Raw genomic sequence first — 23,705 nt, 5'->3', positions numbered from 1 at the left:
TTTATTGCCTTGATAGGTTTTTGTTGGCACTGGGTGGTTTGCAGAAATTACAAGTGTACAGGTATTGACAAAATGGGGATATGTGTCTTTGGAAAAGAAAATATAATAGTTAGAACTCTTGGTGCTTGGGAACCATTACAATCATGGGCATAGCCAGGATTTTTGTTGGAGGACGCAGGATTTTTGTTGGAGGACGGGGGGGGGGCAGAATCTCAGCTATGTATTTTTATTTATTTTTATTGGTTTAGGTGGGCAGCTGCCCCTCCCTGCCCCCCCCCCCGGCTATGCCCATGATTGCAATGCTCTAAAGGAACATGAGGTGGACACCTGGCTGAAGCTTAAGGACATGTGGGCCTAGTCAGGGACTAGATGGGAAACCACCTGAGATATGTGCTTTGTATGTTACCTTGGGATTTATAATGGAAAAAAGCGAGATGTAAAATACAACTTTCCAAATCTCAAGGGAAAGAATTTTGCAGAGGAGAATAAGAAAACTGAAATAACTTTGGAAAGTTGCATGTAAGTATGAAGGTTGAGGCTGAACTGGAGGCAACAGTCTGAGATAGTTCCTAGGAGTAAGGAGTTGTGCCAGAAAATAGGGGTTGAGGGATAAAACCACAAATAAGGACTAGAAAACCACCAAAGAATACAAAATGCACCAAAGCTCAGGAAAACCGTGCTGCTTGGCCAAGGCCCAACTAGAACAGGGAGGCAACTTATGCTCCTTCCTATCCAGGAAGAGATCATGGCCAGCCTGGGTGGGTGGAGTCAGCTCAGGGCTTGAGAGTATTTCATTGTCTAAATAATTGCTGCAACCTGCAGTTTGAGGACTTATTAGGCCAGCCACACACAGATCCAAGGATTACATATTTCCAGGTTCAAATTTAACATTATGCTAAATGTGTAGCTAAATGTGTACACCACCAGTGTGGTGTAGTGGTTAAGAGCGGCAGTCTCGTAATCTGGGGAACCGGGTTCGCGTCTCCGCTCCTCCACATGCAGCTGCTGGGTGACCTTGGGCCAGTCACACTTCTCTGAAGCCTCTCAACCCCACTCACCTCACAGAGTGTTTGTTGTGGGGGAGGAAGGGAAAGGAGAATGTTAGCCGCTTTGAGACTCCTTAAAGGGAGTGAAAGGCGGGATATCAAATCCAAACTCTTCTTCCTCTTCTTCTACCTGATATTTTTCTTTATTTAAATACAGGCATGGTGGGGTGATTTTTCCATGGGGACCACAGATGTGGGATGGGGAGGTTTAATCGCAATCAAAATATGGACAAGAATCCCCCATCCCAAGCTACTAAAATTAGACAAATGAACTGAAACCTTTCTTAATACATCTGATGCTCATGCTTGAGGTGGGATTGGGACTGCAGCTAGGAAAGGAAGGATTAGATTTAAATTCTCCTCATGCTGTGGACCCCATGAAAGTGAGCCTCCTTCCCCGGCACCTGCAGTTTAACTAAGAAAACTCCCAAATATAGCTAGCCACACATTTAACATAATATAGAGTACCCTGAGTTGCATTAGCTGGAGAGAGAGAGAGAGAGAGAGAGATGGAAATGGATGCAATTCTGATTTAAGTACAGTTATGTTTTTAGGATCTTCCCCCGTCCCCTCCTTCATCTAGACTAACTTGCTGCATGCCACATTACTTTGTTATAGTATATTCAGGACACTGGGCAGAACCCTGTCAGTGGAAGCCCTGCATAAAGACTCCCACTTGTACAACAGGGCATTCCCACCCCCATATCCCCCCCCCCAGCCTATCCATGCACCTCCCAAAATTGGCTCTGGCAGTTCAGGAGAACCTCCAGAATAGTTTGCAGGGGGAGAGGACGTGGGATCATTCCATCTGGCAAGCTGATATGCCTGTGCAGACAGAATGTTTGTTACAGTGCAGTGTTGAATTCCATCCACTAAATGCTGCCCATTTAATGTAGGATTATAGTGTGATGCAGTTTCATCAACCTAGTTTGTTATACTCCCATAATTGTTGTCTACTTTAAAACAAATACAGTACTGTAATTCTAATTCAGTTACTTTGCTCTTATAAAATCTGACTGCAGAATTAACAACTAGTTGAACCAATTTCCAAATGATCCTTAATAAATAGCTTTTACTAATGTAAAAGCATTCAGGACTCCTCACAATTGCATTTAATACAGTTTTTTAAAGTTAGTTGTCGTTCTCCTTATTTTACTGGATTCTTGAGCTGTGTGGAATAACTTTTTGTAGTTTAACAGTTTTGGTTTTTGATGGCATGTCTCTCTTCCTTGGGGAGTAAATTCTCTTGCTAATGAACGGAGAATAGTGTTCCCCAGGCCTCTCTTGACTTTTGACTAAGAATAACATCTGTCACAACCAAGAAGCTGTGTGTAAAATTAGAATTTCTCAGGGCAGATTGAGAACAAGATTTGTTTATGCTTTGTGCTTTTAAAATAGGATGACGTTGCAGAGTTTGCTTTATTGTTAGTGTGTGTGCTCTAGGCATCAATTGGAGAGAATGAATATCTTCTACACCACCTATGGAAAAGAGGTTTCATTTATGGCCACAAAAACTTTCAAATATACCTTGTAAGAACATTACTTGATTTCTTGGTGAGAAAATTTCTTTGGAATAAAATAACTCAAATGTATCTATAAGAACTAGGCTAAGACCTGTACGAAATGAAATATTGCCCAATAACATCTTTGAAACCTTATGCATGGCAAAAGCAGTACTGTATGTGACAAATACTTTATCCAGTCTTGGGGTACCCATGGCCAAAATGTACATGGCCAGACACTCTTCACTGTGTGGTAGAACATTGGTTTTCATACCACATTCATTATCAGTTGAAGCTGCAGTTGTGCACAGCAGGGCAGAAGCTTCAGTGGAATGTTGCGGAGGTAGTATTGTCTGCAGAAGTCCATATCTTCCTTTCCTAGATAGTATACATTTCACAAGAAAGGGCTTGGGATGTTTGATTTTTTTTTAACTGATTCTAGATATTTCTCTAAACACATTTATTTACAATGTGTATATTCCACCTTTTAGGTGGACAATGGGCTTCCAAGTGAAAGGGTGCTGGTCCCTTATGAATGCTCTTGGGGTGGAGGAGTCATGACAGAAAATAAAAACTGCTTCTAGTGTTATAACTAAGCAAACTTGCATGTGGAAATACTTCAATTTGCTCTTGGCACATTCTGTCATTTGTTTTGAAGGTATCATGGAGAGTTTGGTGCATAGTGTTATGAAACTGGACATCCCCTTTGTCTTTAGTTTTTCTGTATTTGGTGGGGTTTGATTCTGTTGATCAAGAATGGCAAAATGACCCTCCTCCATGTCAAACACTTTCCCAGTCTATGTCTAAGCGAAATCAGATGAATAGACTGCCTAAGGGCAAACGCACTTGGTCTCTGGTAGCATGGTTGTTTGAAGTGCTGTTTTTTCTAGAAAAAGAGGTGTCAGAACTCACCATGAACACTTCCCCTGTTCTCTTATAATGACAATGACAGGGATGCATTCTGGTCCCCACATTGTTTTGCCCATTCTTAAATGACCTAGAAGCGAGCCTAATGGACTCAGACGGACACCTTCCAAAAATAGGAATGAGAAGGACCCCTTTGTTGTTATATGCGGATGATGGGGCCATCATTTCACGTTCCAGACCGGGTTTGAAATATCTGCTGAGGAAGTTTTCTGATTACTGTTTTGGAAATGGCTTATCCATTAATTACGAAAAATCAAATATTTTAGTATTCAAAACAAGCTTCTCTCGATTTAAATGGTTGCTGGATGGCCATAACCTTGAACAGATTAAATACTTCAGTTATCTAGGGCTCACTTTCCATCATTCAAGATCTTGGAAGTACCACTGGCAAACCTCCCTTCAAAAGGCGGAGATCACAAAGCTAGCCATACTCAGATTCTTTTTCACAAAGGGTACACCCCCAAAAGTAGGTGAACCCTATGGGCTGGTGTGCCCTATAGGGCGAAAAATACGGTATGTTCCAGCAAGTATGTTCCAGCAGCCTTAAGGGTTTTCAATGCAAAATCTGTTCCCCAACTCCTGTACACTGCAAATGTCTGGCATAATGGGGACCTGCCTAAGCTAAACAGCTTTCAGGCAAATTTTTTACGATCTCTGCTGCAGGTACCCAACTGTGTCCCCAACTCCATACTTCTGTTAGAAGCTGGTGAATGCCCAATTACAACTAAAGCATGGTGGGCTGCCCTAAAACATTGGCTCAGGATTGTAGTGTTTGATCTAGGGAAGGGTTTATATCAACACCTGACCAATGAGGAGTTTGTCAGCAATTGGCAGAAAACCATGGCTAGAAAAGCCACCTCTATTGTCACCCCCCCCCAACTCTATTACCTGCGTTATGATCACATGCAGTCTGTAGTCCATTGGCAGTAGGAGTACAATATGGGTATATCTTTAAGTTAACACCTTACATTAAAAACCTGACAGTACCAAATTACCGAAGGTTATTCACCAAAGCCAGACTAAACCTTTTTCCTTCTGTGGTGTTGGATGGCAGGTTGAGAGGAGTTCCCTACCAGGACAGACTTTGCTTGTGTGCCCAAGACATTGATTCTATAAAACATATTTTGCTGCACTGTGCGAAATACGAGCAAGCCAGGGCTGAATTGATATTACCCTTGCTGGTACCTTTCCTGGGAAAATCAGAGGCTCACTATGTCAGGTTCCTACTGGAAGACCGGACAAACGCTAGAACATTAGCAGTGACGAAGCTTTTATCAGTGGTTGCAAGAACCAATGATCCCTATCTTTAAGTCTGAACAAAACGCTTGTTTAATCTGGTGGTAGGCTGTCTGAATTATGTATTGCTTTGTAATGATTTGTTGGGTCTCTGGACCGTAATAAAGATTGATGTAATGGCAATGATGCCCACCTGAGAATTGCCGGAACTGAGTTCTGGTGAGTTCCAGCTGAAAAAAAGCCCTGATTGTTTGTATCATCCTTCTAAGCCGTGGGCTTGCATCCGATAACAGATGTGTGGTTAAGATGGCTTTGTGGACTTTGGAAGAGAGATCTTGACCAGACATGACCAAGAGTAGAAGCACATGGACACAATGAAGCAGTTGGTGAGACAGGCCATAGCTATAGAACCTTGGAGAGCTCCGACTGATAAGAGGGATACCCCCCCCCAAACTCTGGCCCACCCCCACCAGGCTTTCTGTGTGTCTCAATTGCTTCTCATCTGCTGCATTCTGTGTGCTATTGTAGAGCAGGAGGTGCTTGGCCTCTTGGGTGAATTGAGCTTGGCAGGCCTAAGATCCCAGTTCAGGCTCCACAGGTTCAAAGCTGTTATGTTTCAGGTTTTGTATCAAGACCTCCTGGTCATGTTCTTCAGCTCAAGATGCGATGGCCATGGGCTTGACTGGCTCAGTCTCTTCTCTTTCCAAACCTCAGCTATCACTCAAGGCCAGGACTATGGCAGGCGTTATTCCAGAGGTGCCAGTCATAAACATTTCCATTCTGTGTTCATAAGGTGGCTCAGTGGCCTGAGGAAAGTTGGTATCAGTGGTCATATGGTAGTAACATCATTATGTTCAGCTTGAAAGCACCAGAGCCTTTTTGGAGGAAACAGACTAGTCTTAGTAGAGATTTGTCTATTTTTGTATTGTGTTTGTGTCAAGCTTCTGACATTGATTGGTTGAGCTAGTGCAATGACATGGAGCATTCAGTTGCCCAGGGAACAAAAAGAGTTTGTGGTCTAGCTTCTGTGAAGAAAGGGAATGTTGCACACAAGAACAGGGTGACATTGTAGGAGAGCACCAAGGAGGCAAGAGGTAAGGAGGTTGAAGAAAGAGAGTAAACCAGGCACTAAGATTGAGAAAGGGGTGGAAGAGGAGGCGGCTTGGGGGAAAGGGTAGAAGAGGTAGGGAATTCAGGCAAGATGGGGCTAATTGGAGAGAACTCCGTAGAATCTGTGCAGCAGTTAAGGTCAGAAGGGACTTTATGGTTGGGGGAGAAACCAGGGCTGGATCTACATTAATCGTTTAAACGTTTTTAGTTATATCGTTCTATAACATCACCTTACCTTTAACATGCTGTTTCCCTATTGTGGGTGGCTCATAGCTCTGCAGTTCCCTCTGGTGTCATATTTTAATAAGGCATTATTAACCACGAGTGTAGATCTGCCCCAGGTCAAGGGACAAAGCAAGTGTGGCCTGAAAAGGTACAGAAAAGAGATGGGAAGATACAGAACTGAAGAATGAATGGGACAAAATTGGGGAAGTAGGATTGCTGCTGTGCACTACTGGTAGGAAGGAAGCCAGCCTTTGGGACTGGTAGGGCAGGAGACAGGGAGGTCAGCAGTAGGTGGGGACAGAACCAACAATAGGTGGAGTCAACTAATTCTAGTTTTGTCCCCATCCTCCTCCCTACTGAGTTCTACAATGGGAACACTGACATTAAAGGGGAGGAAGCTGACAGCCAGTGCTGCCCCCTGGACTGGATATAAAACAGAAGGTAGGCAGGTAGGGCAGACAGAGGTTGATGGGGCAGTACCACATCTGCCCTAATGGACAAGCCTCCACAGGTTTACTGGGAGCAATATTCACTGGCCTTAAAATTTTGAGAGAGCACATTTAGCAATAGATAAGTGAAAGTAAAGCACCCTTTTGACTCAAGTGACATGTGTTGGCTCATAGTAGATTAAACTAGTGGTTTGCCACAATAGCTAACAGACTTTCCACTTACTTGTTGATTATGCTAGGATGTTGTTTGCATTCCTGTAGGATCGTGGAGAGGAAACAGGATGTGACTGTGCATTATGGTGTGACTATTTCTTGGTGAACAGTAAATGGGCACCGTTAACACTTAAAAATGTTATATACATTCTGTGGCAGTACTAATACTAACTAAAAAGCCTTTTAAATGTCTGTGACATATGTATTATGTCCCTGTGTGTAATATGAGACAAGTGTTTTGTTACAGACTCATGGACTATTAACAAAGTAACAAACAAAGTATACAATTGTTTTCAGAAAACTAAAGGATTTGGGCAAGTTATTGATCTAAATAATATATATACTTGTGTGATGAAATTTCTGGATTGGCAAAATTGGTTGCTTCTTTTCTGGCTGCTGGAATATTCAGTATTGGCTCAGTTAGGACATTTAAGTGTATTTGGCCTTCTTAATTATCAAATTAAAAACACTAAATGTGTTTCATTCTCAGTCTGGTTTTCCAAGAAAAACATTTCTGCATCAGATTACTGAAGTTTTAAAAAAATCTTTGCTCATCTGTGATAATTGCTTCATGTAAAACAACAACAACCCTGTATTGCCTAGGTCAGCTAATCATTTTAAATTGGTGAATGACTTCCAGTTGTGCAAACTTGATAAATGTTCATCTTCCATCCTGCTAGGAACCATTCCTAATATTATTTTCTAGCTTTGTCAATTTTACCACTTTCTTTGAGGGGGGTGGAGTCTATTAGACCTACATATGAATGGATATGAATTTTGTTTAGTTCATCATTAGTAAATATTGCAAGAATTGCTGAATAGATTTGCCTGAATTCTAATGTATTCTTAGGATTGATCCACACTTTTCCATGTACAATTAGATTTAAGCTTCAACAGAAGTCTGAAAGACTATATTCTTGAGAAAATAGTAAGACAGAGACTGTGGTGGTACACACAGACACACAGACACACACACACACACAGAGAGAGAGAGAGAGAGAGAGAGAGAGAGAGAGAGAGAGAATGTGCTCTCTATCTCATGAATGTGCCTCCCAAATATCTACAAAACTGTGTAAGGGTTACGTGTCCCCATTTCAGGCTTGTTTTTGCTGCCCTTTTTCTATCTTTGCCTTAGGGTTTAAGGATGTTCAAACTTTTGCCATTGTGTAGTTTACACTAGTCATTCTGTAGTACACAACTAGCTTGAGTAAGTCCTGTACATGAGCAGCCATTGCATTGGGCAGTGTGAGGTGCCTACCTCAAGCAACTGATTTTGGGTGTGAAGGGCAGCAAATGTATGGTTATTTGTTTATGTGTTTTTCCTTCCAGACAGGAGAAGAGGTGATTGCTTCAGATGCCAAAATAATGGGTACTGTGCACCTTGATTTGGTAGGGGGCCAGCGGGGGGGCGGGGAGGGGAGGTACTTTGCTGTTCTGGCTCAGGCAGCAAAATGTCTTCTGCCTGCTCTGGCTGGGGATGCCAGAGCACTGATGTCAGCAAAGCTTGTTTACATTCTGCCTGCTTTTCACAATGGTTATCATCAGATTCTTGGAAGGTGGCTCTTCATTTCCCTAAGTTCCTTTATTTTCTACATTTATGCAGTACAGTTTTTAAAATGTGGTGTGTGTGTAATGCAAATGATACTTATGTAAAAGTGTTTTGGAAAAGTACTGACTGTGAACCAAGAGACTGCTTTCATGAGCCATAGAATTAAAATAGATGGCTTAAAAAATTAACCCTTCCACCCTCAGATATTTTTGCAGATATAGACACCCAATGCTTTTTCTTCTTTCTGGGGATACTCGAGGGTACGCAATACCAGCACCTTTCCCCCTCCAAATGTTAAAAGGGTGACACTTACTGTAACAAATTCATGGTGAGTACCGGCAGCTTTAAACAAAACAAAACAAAACAAAACAAAACACTGCAGTAACCCACATAATGGAGATGTTAACAAGCAAGTGTTGTTTTTGATAGTACAGATGGATCTGTGTGTGACTATCAAAATGCAAATGCAAATGTTATTTTCAAACACAGATTTATCAGATTCCCAGGACTGGACTGGAGATCAAAGTGATAGAAGAGCTTTCTATTTCATGCCATAGTGAATTGAACTACAGAAAAGTACTTGATTCCCCCCCCCCCCAGGTTTGTTTATTTCCTTGTTGGGAATAACAGTCTTCAGAGTTAACTGCCTTCTTATTTAAATCTGCTGTAAATAAATGTAACAAGAAGAATGCTATCCATTCTCCTAATCATTTAAAATCCCAATGAAACATGAATAGGATTACCATGTAATTGGACTGTGACTGAGGCCTTGTTTGTTTGTTTGTTTGTTTGCCTTCTTTTAGGGATTTATACCCTGCCCTTCAATAGAATTCTCAGACCATCTTAGAATTAAAACAAACAAAGAAACACAAAATATGCACAAGAATGACAATGAATAGCATTACTGGATTGTCACATGTACAAAACAGAGGACAGGAATCATTTTCCTCTTTTTGGATTAGAAGGCTGCATAAATCTCTGAATATTCTTACATCATTATAATTTTGCTAGATTTAGAGTACAATTCTATACCTGGGATCAGGTGGCTGAAGAGTGGTAGAATTTGGTGGGAACTGCTCTGTGTTGCATAAATAAGCACTGGCGGAGGAAGAGGAGTGCGGGGGGGGGAGCGCATCGCCCCCGGCAGCACGATCCCAGTGGGGTGCCATCATGGCTGCCCCCCGCCCACGCTGGGAGCTACGCCCCTGCAGGCGGTGCATCACACCCCCAAGACAGGCACCAGCCCCGCCCCCGCCTGCTCTCCGCCCCCTGGTGCCGGGGGGCACCTCCGCCCCCTGGTGCTCTACCATCTATTGCAAGTGCATTGCTAGTTACTTAAAAGATTCAGGGCACAGGCCTATGACACATATTTGTATATATGATAATATTCATGTGTATATGCTTAGATCTCTGAGCAGATGAAGATGGTGGGGTGTCACCAGTATTATGCTTTGCAGCCCTATAAGCACATTTTTAAAGAGCAGAGAAAGAGGCAGACAATCCAGGGCAGACAAAAGATTTTGGCCTCAGACCTCCAATGGCACTGGTCTGGAGTCATAGAAATGAAGGATTTATCGATCCCTTGACAGGCTAGGAATGATTCACGAACCACAAATCTGACAGTTTAGTTTATGCTACATGAGCTGTAGAACTGGGCCCTAGGCAAAGTTTTGTGTACAGATACCAGCAGATTGTGAAAATAGCCTCTTTTCTTCTCATGCAAGTTGTAAATAGCAGCCCCTTGAGTTTACATTTAATTTTTTTTAAACTTTCCCTTCAAGAACCTCAGAGGGGTTTACATTTATTCCCCCTAATAGGAAAACACTATCCTTATGTGGAGCTAGGCCAAAGTTCTCTAAATATTTGCATGTACCGGTACCTAGTGGCTTAGGCTAGTGCCTTTGCCCCAAAGGGCTGTGTGTATTTGGAAATCCCAGAACGATTGCATTTGCTCTTGTGTGCACCTGTGTTAAGGGTTAACAAACACATCACTTCAGTCTTGCCATTTCATCTGCTTCCTCCTTGCCCGATTTAAATTTAGTTATTCAGAAATGAGTAACATTCTCATGTTCTGAAGCGTGTGCGAATGCAAATGGGTGTTCTGCTGGTATTTGTTCTTGGCATTTGTGCTGAAAAGGGGGAAGCCTTTCACTCTAATTCCTTGAGACACAGAAGAGACTTTTTGAAGAGTCAGTTAAAAACAAAACTCATCTTTAACGTTAGTTGCTCAGCTTGCTTTCTTGAGTTAGAAAGTGCTTTAGCTTAGTTAAGGGAGCCAGATGTAACACATTGACCTTAAATGGTAAAAGCTCCCAGAGTGAGCAGAAGGGAGAGAGAGAGAGAAAGAGAGCGAGCGAGAGGGAAGCTTCCCCGAAGGGGGGAAACAAGAGGAATAGCTCAGTTTTAGGTAAGTAATCTCAGTAAACCAAGAATAAACAGCTTTTTTCAGCTAAGATCCAAAACGGAACGCTTTCCCCTCCTTAAAGGTACAGTACCTCATTCTTATGCTTTACGTGGGTGAAATGTTATTGATGTGCTGGATTTCAGTTTCCCAAACAGGAGTAGTAAGGCTGCGCGCTTGACTGAATCCTCTTCCCTTTAAAAGTACACAACCATCCTAAAGAAATGTAAGCGCTTAGTCTGTGCTGAAGTCTGATATTTAAGTAATTTTATCAAGAGAACATGTCCTTGGCTTAGAATCATTAGCAGCTGCCCTGTACTTTTTGCTAACAAGTTGAAATGATTAGCTACTACTCTGATTGTTTATAAACAAGTAAGTGTAAAATGAGCTCACTGTAACAGTAGCATGCTATTGTATGAGCTTTTCTGCCACATGGTCCCTGAACGGAATATACACCAGAACTGCTTGCTTGATGGATTGCCTTGTAGCCTCTGGAACCTGTCTTTTAAGAAGAGCTTTGTGGAGCTGTTTCTCTGGTGTAGTAGTCCATATCTGCTTTTAAAAGAAGCTACTGTATAACTAAGCCAAGGGGATCTAGGATATGAGGAAGTTTTTTAATTTCATGTAAAAGATTAACAAATATAGTAGAGGAAGGAATTGGTGCAGTTATCATTTTAGCCACATGGTTTGCAACTCTAATTTACTTGTCATGAATTCTTTTAAAGTATACTTCCTGGGTGTTTTGACTTGTGTGAAAAGCATAATTTCAGCTGCCATAAACTGAAAGTTTCAATATCATATTGTTTATATTCACGTTGACACATTCATGCAAGAAATTGTAAGCTGGCCAGTATTCCAGTTCTACATGGTAAAACTTTTCTTGTGGTACTAAGTATTTTATGGGGAATGTGGCAAGAATAATCAGAGTTTGGACAGTACATATTTAAATAAGCCAATAACTCTTGCATATTGAAATAGTTACTGTACTTTTTTGACATTTGCTAAGGGTTGTGTTCTGCCCCATCAGATACTGCAGACAAACTATTTTTTGGATTGCAGCCATGATGTTTAATGCAAAGCGCAAGGAATACAGTTCTATATTCATAGTGAGTGTCACTATTTCTGTCACTCCTATGGCTGATCCATTCTTATGAAAATATGTAGCTTCCATCGCTATCTACATTATTTCTGTGTTTTTCGGCATTCTAGAACTTGCATTTGTTTCATTTCACAGTATCAGTCTGGTAATTCTCACTTTCTTATTTAATTTATAATTGCTTTATTGCATATATGCTATATTCTTAGCTAGCCCAGTACTTATGCATTCAAGAACTTGATCTAGTTATAAAGTTGGAAGATCGTTTGAAGGTCAAGTGAAGGCCTTCATAATACATATCCAATACCTTACTTTGGGATCCTAGAAACAAAGGGCCTAACAATTCCTGAAATACTTTTTCCTGTCTGATAGAGAGCTTGTCTAATCTAAACATGAGAGCAGGAAACTGCCTGTTTTATTGTTAACATTTCAAAATCTCTTGCTAGTTTGTTTGTGAGAGAGCAGAGCAGAGTGGGATTAGGTGCCTAAAGATTTACTGGAAGGAGGATACTTGGTTAGCTCACCTCTGCACTGTTTGCAGCTTGCCCTCTAAGGCCAGCTGGGTACCATCCTGCTTTCATTTCTCAACTGCTGGAGAAATGTTTACTTGGTTTTAAACAAGTCTTAAATCTTTCAAGGTGAACAGGTGATGCACTTAACACTTACAGTAAGTACTGTGATTAGCCATGTGAATTGTTTTATTTTTCAAATGGCTGCTGTGTGTGAATACGGACCCAGCTTGGTGGCCTCATTAATACAGCAAAAAATAGAAGTTGTACTAATTTTGGTGCTGTGAAATAGTATAATCAGTTAAGTGTTATGTTGGAGGTCCTTAGAATCGGAGTTCTTTATAGTAACCTGTTAACTGCAGTTTACCGGGATGTGCAAGCTGGGCCATTCTATTTTGAAGGGCAAAACTTCTCTTCCCTTAAGAATGAATGTGCATTTAGTTAATGGAAATACCAAGTGATTGGAAGACACAGTACAGCAAAAGCACACTATTGTGGAAAAGGCCTCGATGAGGCGTTATACAACAGAGATCCTCTATTGCTTGGCTCAGGCATCAAACGAAGCCTCGCAACATAAGCCAAATGCTCTCTATTGGGAATAATTTTGTTGTACAGTGGCACTTGCCCACATTATTGCATTCCTGCCTGTGTCATTTCCCCATGTCAGATAATAAGCTCCCATCTGTGTTGCCAATGTAACTGTGTAAGGGACCATGTAAACAACTGTGAACAATGAAATTTACATATCACCATTTGAGTGCTCAGACTCAGACACATTAACTCAGAAATCCTTATAACAACCATGTCAGGTACTTTAGTAGAGTAATCACTGTATGTATTCTACACTGAAGGATGAGGGTGGTTTGCCTAAAATTACCTAGTGAGTTCGTGGATGAATCAGGTAAGACTTGAACCAGGGACTACGCAGGACCAAGTCTAGGGAACTAATAAAATTCAGAACTGCATAACTACCGTTATAGGGCAGTGGTGGTGAGCACAGAACTGACAGAAGGTAAGGGCAGTGTGTTGAATCCTCAGCTCAACTTGTGTCCGAGTAGAAGTGCCTCGGATGGGGCGTCAGGGTTTGTGTGTGCAAAACGGAGCAACAACCTCCTAGGCATGTGTTTTCCCTTGGGGAGCCTCCACTGTGGGTGGGGAGGGCGCAGCGCTATGCTCAGAAGCACGCTGACGCGGCTCAGCTGGGGAGCGTGAAGCCTCCACTCCACTTCTGGGAGATCCCCACCTCCACTCCTTCTTGCACTCAAGTAGAAGCAGGATTAGGCGGCTCAGCTGAGGAGCGCCTGGCTGCTTTCAGGTGGTGCAGGGGCTCTCAGATGCAGCTTCCGGGCTGCCTCCACCTTCCCCAACCTCAGCAACTATTCAGCCTGGCTGCCTTCATGGGGTTGCAGGGGATCTGATGTGGAGGTGGGGGCTCCTTTAAACTTCTCCCTTGAGGGGAGTACTGCTGCAAACCCCTCAATGGAAAGTGTGACAGAGTTTTCACCTCCCCAGCTGAGCAGCCCTGATCCAGCTTCTGTTCCTGTGCAAGCAGCAATGCTGCCTAGCAGAGCAGCCCGATCCCACTTCTACTTGCTTGCAAGCAGGAGCAGGCTGGAGGGGGGTGGGGTGGCGGCGACATCGCTTGCCTGCTTGCTTGCCGTCCCAGTCCAGCCTTCCCCACTCAGTGCCTCCAGTGGTTGCTGTTGTGGTTGCGGCGGCAGAGGGATCCATTGCTGAAGGGCAGCAGGTGCCTGCTCACTTGCCGCCCAGCCTGCCTTCCCTCACTATGAAAAAGGATGTGTGGCAATCAAAACGGAAGTTATACTCAGAACAGAGCATGTTCCGCTTCCGAAAAAAGTTCGAAAACCAGAACACTCATTTCCGGGTTTGAAGTGTTCAGCTTCCAAGTAGTTCGAGAATTAAGCTGTTCAAAAACCGAGGTACCACTGTATTGCTCCACTCTCTCTCCACATGGATGCGCCAACCTCCCCTTCTAAACTAAAATCTCAGTATTAAGGTTAAATTGCCATGTTGGCACTTTGCGATAAATAAGTGGGTTTTGGGTTGCAGTTTGGGCACTCGGTCTCTAAAAGGTTTGCCATCACTGGCAGAGCATATTGATATTGGATTCGACTTTTAGCTTTTAAAGATCTGGTCATAAAGAGAACACTGTAAAATAAGTCATATTTTGTTTCCTTTAAAAAATTTGAAGCTAGGAACTAATCTTGGAAATTGTTTCCATCTTACTGCCAATGCTCAGCTGTTAGACATATAAAATAGTAATTAATATAGTCCGTAGGAGCATGCCTGAACATGTACAAAGTATTTTTCTCTTAGTAAGCATAACTAGCCCTTTATAATCTGCAGATAGGAGTTGCGGGGGGAAATAATTTACAGTTCTTGCTTGATAATGTTTTCACAAAGGCAGGTTTGGGGTCTGGCATTGAGAGTAGTTTTTAGTAGTTACAATATGTAGTTTTGCTAGTATTCATGGCAAGATGTGATGGAAGCTCTAAAAGCTGCTCTCTTCAAAGGCTGGATTCTAATGGCTATATCTTGTTCAGAAACAGCAAAATGAAGAAGACGATAAAGGGCTTTTCATATAGAAATTGTTTTCATGTAGAGGTGAGTTGTTCTTGGCCAAATTCAAGCTGCTCAAACCATCACTGACAGCTCTTCTTGCCAGATTGGTTTAATCTCTCACCCTTAAAGAAGAGTATGGTTATTTCAGGATAACCCCACTGATCAGGCTTCCCTCAGGTCGGCTCCTGGGGTATTTAAAACAACCTGCACCAGTTCCTGACACCCAGTTCTTTTTTGTCAGATCTGCTAAAGGGATCCATGATGGAGTTGCTTCTGTCCATTTGCCCAGACAGGGGCTTGGGCCTCTGTTTTCCCAGAGGCAGTGATCCCTGCAGGGACCCCCCCTATTTGATGTAAGTCATGGGAATTCCCGCTGCTGAGTTGACCCTGCAGATGGGCCAGAAATAAATGCCTATGCCAAACCACTTTATCTGTGGTCAATAAAGTTGTGGCCTGATTCAATCCCATTCAGCTGTGTGGTCTTGTTTATTTGCTAGTTCTTCTGAACAGAGGAGAGGGAAGTGCACTGCCTGGGCCTACAAGGCAGACCTCAAAATGGTGCCACCAGGGAAGAAGGGGTCAAGGAAGATCTACATAAGGAACAAGCAGGGAAGAAATATTGATGTTGGGATCTGCTACCCTTGTTGCCTAAGGCAGTCACCTCATCTTGCCTTATGAATGGGCTGGCCCTGGTTGTATTCCTCTCCTGGTTCTGCTGCTTCTGTGTTACTGAGGGTTAGCCCAATGGTTTGGCTTAGGGTCACATCCAAACTGGGCTTACGGTATGTGTCATTGCAGGCAAACTGGGTTCTCTAACCAAAGTTTCCTCTTGGTTTTCTGCTCATGTTTTGTCTGAGAGAGATAAATCAGAAGCCTGGATAAAGGCATAATGTTAAGACAAACTTTGGCTTAGCCCTGGTAGTGCAGTAGTCTTCTCCTTCTCCTTCTCCTTCTCCTTCTCCTCCTTCTCCTTCTCCTTCTCCTTCTCCTTCTCCTTCTTCTCCTTCTCCTCCTCCTCCCCCTCCTCCTCCTCCTCCTCCTCCTCCTCTTTGGCAATCACTTGTAGCCAAGTAAGATTGTCTTCCATAAGCATGGTTTTAACAATGAGTCTGTAAGTGACTGTGGAGGCCAATTCTAGATCCACACGTCCTTCCACAGTGGGGACATTGGTTTCCGGGTGGGAATTGATCATGGGGTGGATTTGCCAAGAGTGCCTTCCTCTTAGCACCTTTCTCCCTTGTGTCCTGAGTTTGAGTGTCTTCAAAGCCCATGACACCTTTGGTAAAGGCTGTTCTCCAACTGGAGCGCTCACAGGCAAGTGTTTCCCAATTGTTGGTGTTTATACTACATTTTAAAAAATTTGCCTTAAGACAGTCTTTAAACTTCTTTTGTTGACCACCAGCATTATGCTTTCCATTTTTAAGTTCCAGGCAGCTGTAATTTTTATTCTGGGAACCCACATATTTACTCATTTGTCCTAAGCCATGTTTTGGCTAAGCATTATGTGAGAACTGGGTTAGTGGTTAATAGAAAGAAAGAAATAAACATATATCATGGTAAAGATCATATTTCAAAATTAGTAGGTGTGTGGCATCAGATTTTATGAAATAAGGCTTGTACAGTGGTACCTCTGGTAACAGATGCTTTAGGTTACAGACGCTTCAGGTTACATACTCCGCTAACCCAGAAATAGTACCTCGGGTTAAGAACTTTGCTTCAGGATGAGAACAGAAATAGCGCAGCGGTGGCAGCAGCAGCAGCGGGAGGCCCCATTAGCTAAAGTGGTATCTTAGGTTAAGAATGGACCTCCAGAATGAATTAAGTTCTTAACCCGAGGTACCACTGTATGTTAGAAAGTTTTTCGCTCTGTGTAAAACAATTGTACCAATTTCCCTCTGTAAAATGTGGGAGGGTGTGACATTTAGTGCTCTTTCTTTTTTAAATCTAGACTTTATTATGAAGTTAAAATAACAATCCAATGTTATTTCCCATGTGAAGTATGAAATAAAATAAATATAAAGAAAGGGGGGGGACTGTATATATATAAAAAATCAGGAGTCCATAGTCGTTACCTCATAAAATAAAGTACTGTACATTCTCAAGAGCCTACACATCGAATTAGATGATAAAACAAAAACCAACCCTATCCAGAAATAATTCAAAGCAAACATTACAAATAACAACTGTTGTGAATACTGAAAAAAGTCATATTTCACTGGGATTTGCCATCCCTGTGATGTTCCTGTCATATAAAGGGACCCCTGACCATTAGGTCCAGCTGCGGACGACTGTAGGGTTGCGGCGCTCATCTCGCTTTATTGGCCGAGGGAGCTGGCGTACAGCTTCCGGGTCATGTGGCCAGCATGACTAAGCCACTTCTGGCGAACCAGAGCAGCGCATGGAAACGCCATTTACCTTCCCGCCAGAGTGGTACCTATTTACCCACTTGCACTTTGACGTGCTTTCGAACTGCTAGGTTGACAGGAGCAGGGACCGAGCAACGGGAGCTCACCCTGTCGCGGGAATTTGAACTGCCGACCTTCTGATCGGCAAGCCCTAGGCTCTGTGGTTTAACCCACAGCGCCACCCTCGTCCCTGTTGTTGCTATAGTAGTAACAATAACAGCAACAGATTTAATAATAATAACAACAGATTTACCGATAATTCCCATTCCTTACTGTATCTTGGTAATCTTAGAAGAGTCCAGAGGATTTAACCTTTTATTACAGGTGGAAGGCTGAGAGAGAGAGGCAGTGACTTCCTTATGACTATTCTCTAAGATCCTCTTTTGAACTGAGATCTGAATAGGGGACATTCAACTAATGATTTGTTAATTTAACCACTACCTCTCAAGCATTAGTAAGGGAAACTTATTTCCTCCTCATACTAGGTTTGATGAGAATTGGTTAAAAAGAAAAAAGCCTTTAAAAAAAGGTCTTAATCTAAATGTCCTGTTTTTGTGTTTGCTTTTCTGTTTTGAAGGCTTCCCCCCTTCTGCTGCTGTTCAGCATTACTCAGGATGAATCCTGTACCATCCTCCCACCACTGCCACCTTATATTTGCTGTGAATATAAAAGCACATGCCAGTTTGACAGCCAAGAAGATGCTATAAAAAGTCTGTTGCCCTGTTTAAGTGCCTACTCCTTGTTACTATGGCAATTATATTCTTTAACCGATGTGAGAATTGATAATAGCTTATTGCCACCCTTTTCTTGGACAGGAAGTTTCCTGTAAAGAAACCAATCATATTAGGACAGGATTTTCACCACCACCACCTGCCATATGCTTTATAGGGTGGGTGGGTGTGGCTGCATTTTAGGTGCTGCAGTATGCAGTTCAAAGCAAAGGTCATTGAAATCAGTGGAACTTACTTCTGAGCAGCCATGCTTAAGAGTGGGCTGTATATTGGGCTCTTCAAACTCTGAACCCAGAACTGTGAAATCCATGAGGTTGGAATTGACCTTTTTTGTATTTCTTTTCTCAGTGTTGCATGTTGTGGACCCAAATGAGCGCAATTCTATATGGAGAAGTAAGGCTGCATCAACATCATAGATTAAAAGAACCAGCCCTAAAAATCCTGGGAACGGTCCATTCTTAAGGGTGCTGGGAATTGGGGGGGGGGGTTATACTACAGTTCCCAGGATTCTTAGGATAGGTGTATTTTAAATGTATCATGTATACACAACCACAGTCTCACTGAGCTCAATAGATCATATAAGACTGCAACCTTAAGCTGTTAGGTGATAAATGTAGAACAGCATATAAGAAGCTGCCTTTTACTGATTCAGTCCATTGGTCCATCTCTCCCAGTATTGTCTGACAGGCGGCAGCTCTCCAGGGTTTCAGACTAGGGACATTTCTAACCATACCTGGACCTGCCAGTGATTGAACATGTATGCAGAGCCGATTCTGTACCATAGAGCTACAGCCCTTACTCCTGTAAAAAGGCTTTCTTTGAAATGCACTGGGCCAATTAAACGGGTTTTGGCATCCTAAGCACCCACCCACCTCCTTTGTCTTTGGACTGATGCCTTCCCTTCTTATTCTTCTCTTCCAGTCTGTGCCAAGTAGAATTCATTCATTCATTCATTCCATTAAATTTATACACCACTTGATTGTAAAAAACCTCAAAGTGGTTTACAAAATATATAAAACATTTGAGCTGTAGGTTTTCTAGACTGGTAAAGTGCTCTCCCATGCTTCTGATAATAGAGCTTTTAGAACTACAGTATTATAAATGACATGGTTGAAATGCTATTAAAGCTTTAGAGAGCTATAAAAGTTTTTGTGTCCTTTGGGGAGGAATAAGGGCATTAAATACCCTAGAAAAAAACCTTAATTAGGCTTCATAGAGCTACGAATCTATAAGGTGTTCCTTCAAATGAAACGAGCCTTTTGGAATGCAAAGCTGGATAAGCATGTAGGCATGCAGAAATGTAAACAGGGAGCTGATAACCACTACTGTTTGGAATAAGGTGGTCAGATTTGTCATTTCTGTATTAATCATTGTTCCCCCCCGCCCCGTTGAACAATATGTTGTTAATCGGAAATAGAAACTGACCAAAATTCTCTGTATGAGGTGTATGCAGTTGCTAGATACAGTGGTACCTTAGGTTACATACACTTCAGGTTACAGACTCCGCTAACCCAGAAATAGTGCTTCAGGTTAAGAACTTTGCTTCAGGATGAGACCAGAAATCGTGCTCCAGCGGCACGGCAGCAGCAGGAGGCCCCATTAGCTAAAGTCGTGCTTCAGGTTAAGAACAGTTTCAGGTTAAGAACGGACCTCCGGAACGAATTAAGTACTTAACCTGAGGTACCACTGTATATGTGTGTGGTGGGTCAGAAATTGCCTGTAGGAGATTACACTGTTTCAGTGACATCGCCTTCTTCTGTTAGTGTGTTTTGTCAAAATTCAGTTGCAACAAGAAATGTTCTACTGTGGCTGACTGAGATTGCTACAAGTTCAACAGGTAGATCCAGGCCTTTCCTTTAACTTCTGGTCCTTTTTTTTTTAAGATTTATATCCCACCGTTCATCAAAAGATCTCAGGGCAGTTCACAAGAGAAATCTAGCATTGCTTACCTCTCCCCTCACCCTGACATATATGAGCACGCAGCTCCAAAGTGCACACAGCAAAATCTTAGGCATCATGTTTACTCACAAGTCATTGCCACTCGCACACTTACTCCCATCTCTGCGCATCCTAATGAAGAACTGGAGTCAGCACACGGGCATCTCTTTATCTCTGAATCTGCCTTCCCTACACCCCCTTTCATAAAAAACACCTATTTACAGAAAAAAGATGCATGGGGTGGTATTTATTAAGTTAGAAAACACCAATTGAAACCACTGATCAGACATTTCATGTCGAGGCCTAAGCTCTTCCTCCATCACAAACTCAAATCTGGTTGCAGTTTTTGAGAAGGTTCTTGACTTCCTTTTAGAAAGGTATTTGGCGCTTAGGGAATTCCAAGATGCAGGATAGAGACATGTTCAGGGCTGGCTAAAGACCTCAAGACGGACATTTGGCAGATCTCTCCTTTCCTAAGGTTCCCTTCTTGCTAGCCTAAGCGGGGGAGCAAGTGTCTTTCTTTGACACTGGAATTAGCTAATCATTGGAAGCTGAGACATTACATAGAAATTAACTAAAACAGATTTCCAAGTAACTTTGCTGCGTGACAATTTACTCTTTCATGTTCTTTAAACAGAAGTGTCATATTTATCCAAAAGTATATTGTTCTAATAAAGACTTGAGTTGGGGGGTTGCTTCATTCATTAGACGTAGAGCAAGCAAGTACTGTATGTGGGCATGAAGAACACCAGGAGGTTCCACAACCAGAACACTTAACGTTTCCTTGGAGTCTTTCTACCAAGGCTAGTGGTACAAGGCGAACCAAGCAATTTGTCATGCAAGCAGCCTGCACTTTATGTAAACAGGCTTTTGGTCAAAGAACTCTTGGTTGAACTAGAGCTGATGCCACTAAAAATAAATAAGCAATGTGGGATAACTATTTAACATTTTCATTGTAATCCCAGTGGTATTCTGTGGTGTCCAAACCCATGGGCAGCTGGCCAAGTTACATACTCCCGTATGGCTGGCTGTCTTGAATTATCTTTCAAGTTTTTGCGTGCTGTGCTTTTATGTAAATGCATTTGGCAAAGTGTTCCTTTTGCTTGTGAAAAATAATGACTCTGTATGCTCTGTATGCTCTATGGTTAGTGGAAGACATAAAATGCAGCCAAGAATGAGGAACAAGGAGACCAAATATGCAAAATGCCATGCATTATAATTTAGTTTTCAAGTTCATCAGCCATTGTCATTGCTTAATTTGGTATTGTTTGCTTTATTGTAAAATGGCATTCATGTGATCTCTTGAGTCTCGGCAGATGCTAATCTGTGCCATTTAATTTTTTCAAGTGTCTACCTGGTTGAAATACTATGAGGTTATTCTTCTGGCCTTGACTTACAGACATCTGTTGTCCTTTTCTACCCACAAAGTGGGAATTAAGTACAGTGTATTGATTTGATTATTATTTTTTTGTAGGGCATGCGAGACAGTACCCACCTACACTCAGAGCCGTCTTTCCTATTGGGCTTAGTGGCGTGTTGCACCAGGGTGCTGGCCTCTCAGGGGTGCCCCAGTGAGTGGGAGAGCTGCGCGGCTTTGCTGGCGGCCTCCCCTTTCCCTGCACGCCCGCCAGCTGTGCCCCATCAACCACATGGCTAGCGGGCATGCAGCTTGCCTCCCAAGCCTCCACGGGAGGAGAGCGATCCCTGCAGAGGCTTAGGATGGAAGCTGCGCCTGCCCTGCCAACTATATGGCTGGCGGCAGCAGCTGCAGCTAGGTGCATGCTCGTGGGTGTGTGCGCTCTCCCGTCCATCCGTCAGTGCCCGCAGGAGCCTCTGTGTGCTCACCATGGTGGACAGCATCTACTGGACCCACTCGCTGGGCGTGGCGGCTGCCAGACCAGTACGCCGACGGCTGTGCGGCGCGGGTCTGGCAGCTCTATATTGGCGACACGCAGAGCCGCACCACCGAGTACAAGAACTGGCTGGTGTCGCTGCTGCACACCCAGCGCTGCAACACGGTGCTCGATGTGGCCTGTGGCACGGGGTGAGTCACACGGCAGGAGGAGGAAGTGGTGCTGGGTGCTGGATCATGACCCAGCTGGAAGGCTTGGGCTCCCTTCTCCCCAGGGGGTTTTGCGTCTCAGGATGCTCTCATCCGGATCCAGGCACACGGCAGCTGATCAGGACCTCCCCCCCCCCCATTGAAAGCACATGGCTCGATACCCCGAACCCAAGAATCCTGGGAACTACAATCCCCGAACTACAATTCTCAGCGCCCTCTAACAAACCACCACTTCTCAGGATTCTTTGAAGGCATGCGCTTCAAACACATCGGGTGTGCTTTAAATGAAAGGAAAGAGCCCCGTCACTTTGTTGTGGGAGAGGCTCCTCCCCATTAGGAATATGACACGTGGGCGTGCAGCTTCCTTCCCAAGCCTCTGCGGGAGGAGAGCGATTCCCGCAGGGGCTTGGGAAAAAGTCGACAACTCTGGGAAATGGGCGCCGGAGGGATCTTTGCACCATGGCGCCGGATATGCTTAAGACGGCCCTGCCTACACTTACTGTCCCACTTATTTCAATTCTTGTTCAGATGGACCAGCATAGCTACCAAGACTATCACAAAGACCATAACAATGAAAGTATGTTTTCTCTTTACTTTAGTGCACCTCTATCCAAATTGAGAAAACGGCCTGTGTTTTAAACCAGACCAGTAATGTGTACACAGCCTAGAAATGTCACAGACTGTGTCTGCTTGCATTCAGTAGCCTTTTGGCCTACTGCTTTCTCTCCCCACCACCCTGTATATGTGTATCTACTGATGTTTACTTGACTTCAGACTCATCTAACAATGAATCCGACTTTAAAGTGCCATCAGACTCTCTGATGTTACAACCTAACTTGGCTACCCTTCTGAAATTGATGGTTGTGTTGCGTCTAAAGTTAATGCTTATTCCATAGTGAATGCTGATTTCGATAAATGGCATTTAAAAGGTTTAGAGAATTGTTTCAAGTTGGAAGGAACCAGGGGAAAGTATTTTAAGACAGATAGGAGGATCTGCCTCCCATAAGTTGGTAGTTGGGTAAAACTTAAGTTTCTCTCTCACAGACCTTTGCTCTTTTTTAAATATTAAACAGGAGACTGCTGCTTGCTCTAAGTCAACACTTGTGTTGCCAATTTATTTTCCCTTCTTGAGCTTGAAAGCTACATACCTCCTTGAAAATGATGATTCCAGGCTTCCGACATCACTTATAGGTATGAACAACTTAATTTCGAAACTTATTGTATATACATTGAGCAAAGAATCAAGTGATCATTGTTCCCCCACCTTCAACTCAGCTCAGCTCAGCCATGAGTAACTTGACAGTTCTTATGTTTTGTTGCATGCCATCCCAATCTCCCAAATGGTGCAAGATTCCAGGGATTCCAGGTGTGCTTTACCCAGGGTTCGTGTTTTCTTTTGGAAATGAGGCTCAGTAGGGACTGTGGTGTCTTTATGATATATGGTTTGTTTACACATATATACAACCTGAGCCTATGGGCAGAACAATGGAATGTCTAGATGCGCTTTTTAATAACAAGAATACAAAGCTGAAAATGAATGAACTGCAGCTAAAATATTATGCTCATTTTTCACATGTTCTAGTCCTTCCCCTGCCCACCCCCCTAATATTCTTAAGAGGGTCTCTTCTTCAGAGAGTATCTGGAAGTAGGGAGGCAGAAAAAGGTACTGCGCCGAGAGCTCAGAAACTGCTTGCACTAATGAAATTCCCTGTCGCAAAATGCA

At 43.0% G+C, this 23,705-nt stretch overlaps 1 protein-coding gene across 11 annotated transcripts in view; it reads left to right on the top strand.

Annotated features, from left to right (window-relative positions):
- The window catches only part of IRAG1 (inositol 1,4,5-triphosphate receptor associated 1), a 106,658-nt gene that overhangs the window by 36,686 nt on the left and 46,267 nt on the right, over positions 1-23,705 (top strand). For all 11 annotated transcript variants that reach the window (XM_083456523.1, XM_083456527.1, XM_083456522.1 and 8 more), the window contains exon 15: positions 23,056-23,173. In XM_083456523.1, the coding sequence (XP_083312649.1) occupies positions 23,056-23,173 (118 nt within the window). The remainder of the gene's footprint in view (positions 1-23,055; positions 23,174-23,705) is intronic.

Source organism: Podarcis tiliguerta (assembly GCF_965153285.1).
Source record: "Podarcis tiliguerta genome assembly, chromosome: 1".
Lineage (NCBI taxonomy): Eukaryota > Metazoa > Chordata > Lepidosauria > Squamata > Lacertidae > Podarcis > Podarcis tiliguerta.
This window is presented reverse-complemented; position numbering and strand designations above follow the sequence as displayed.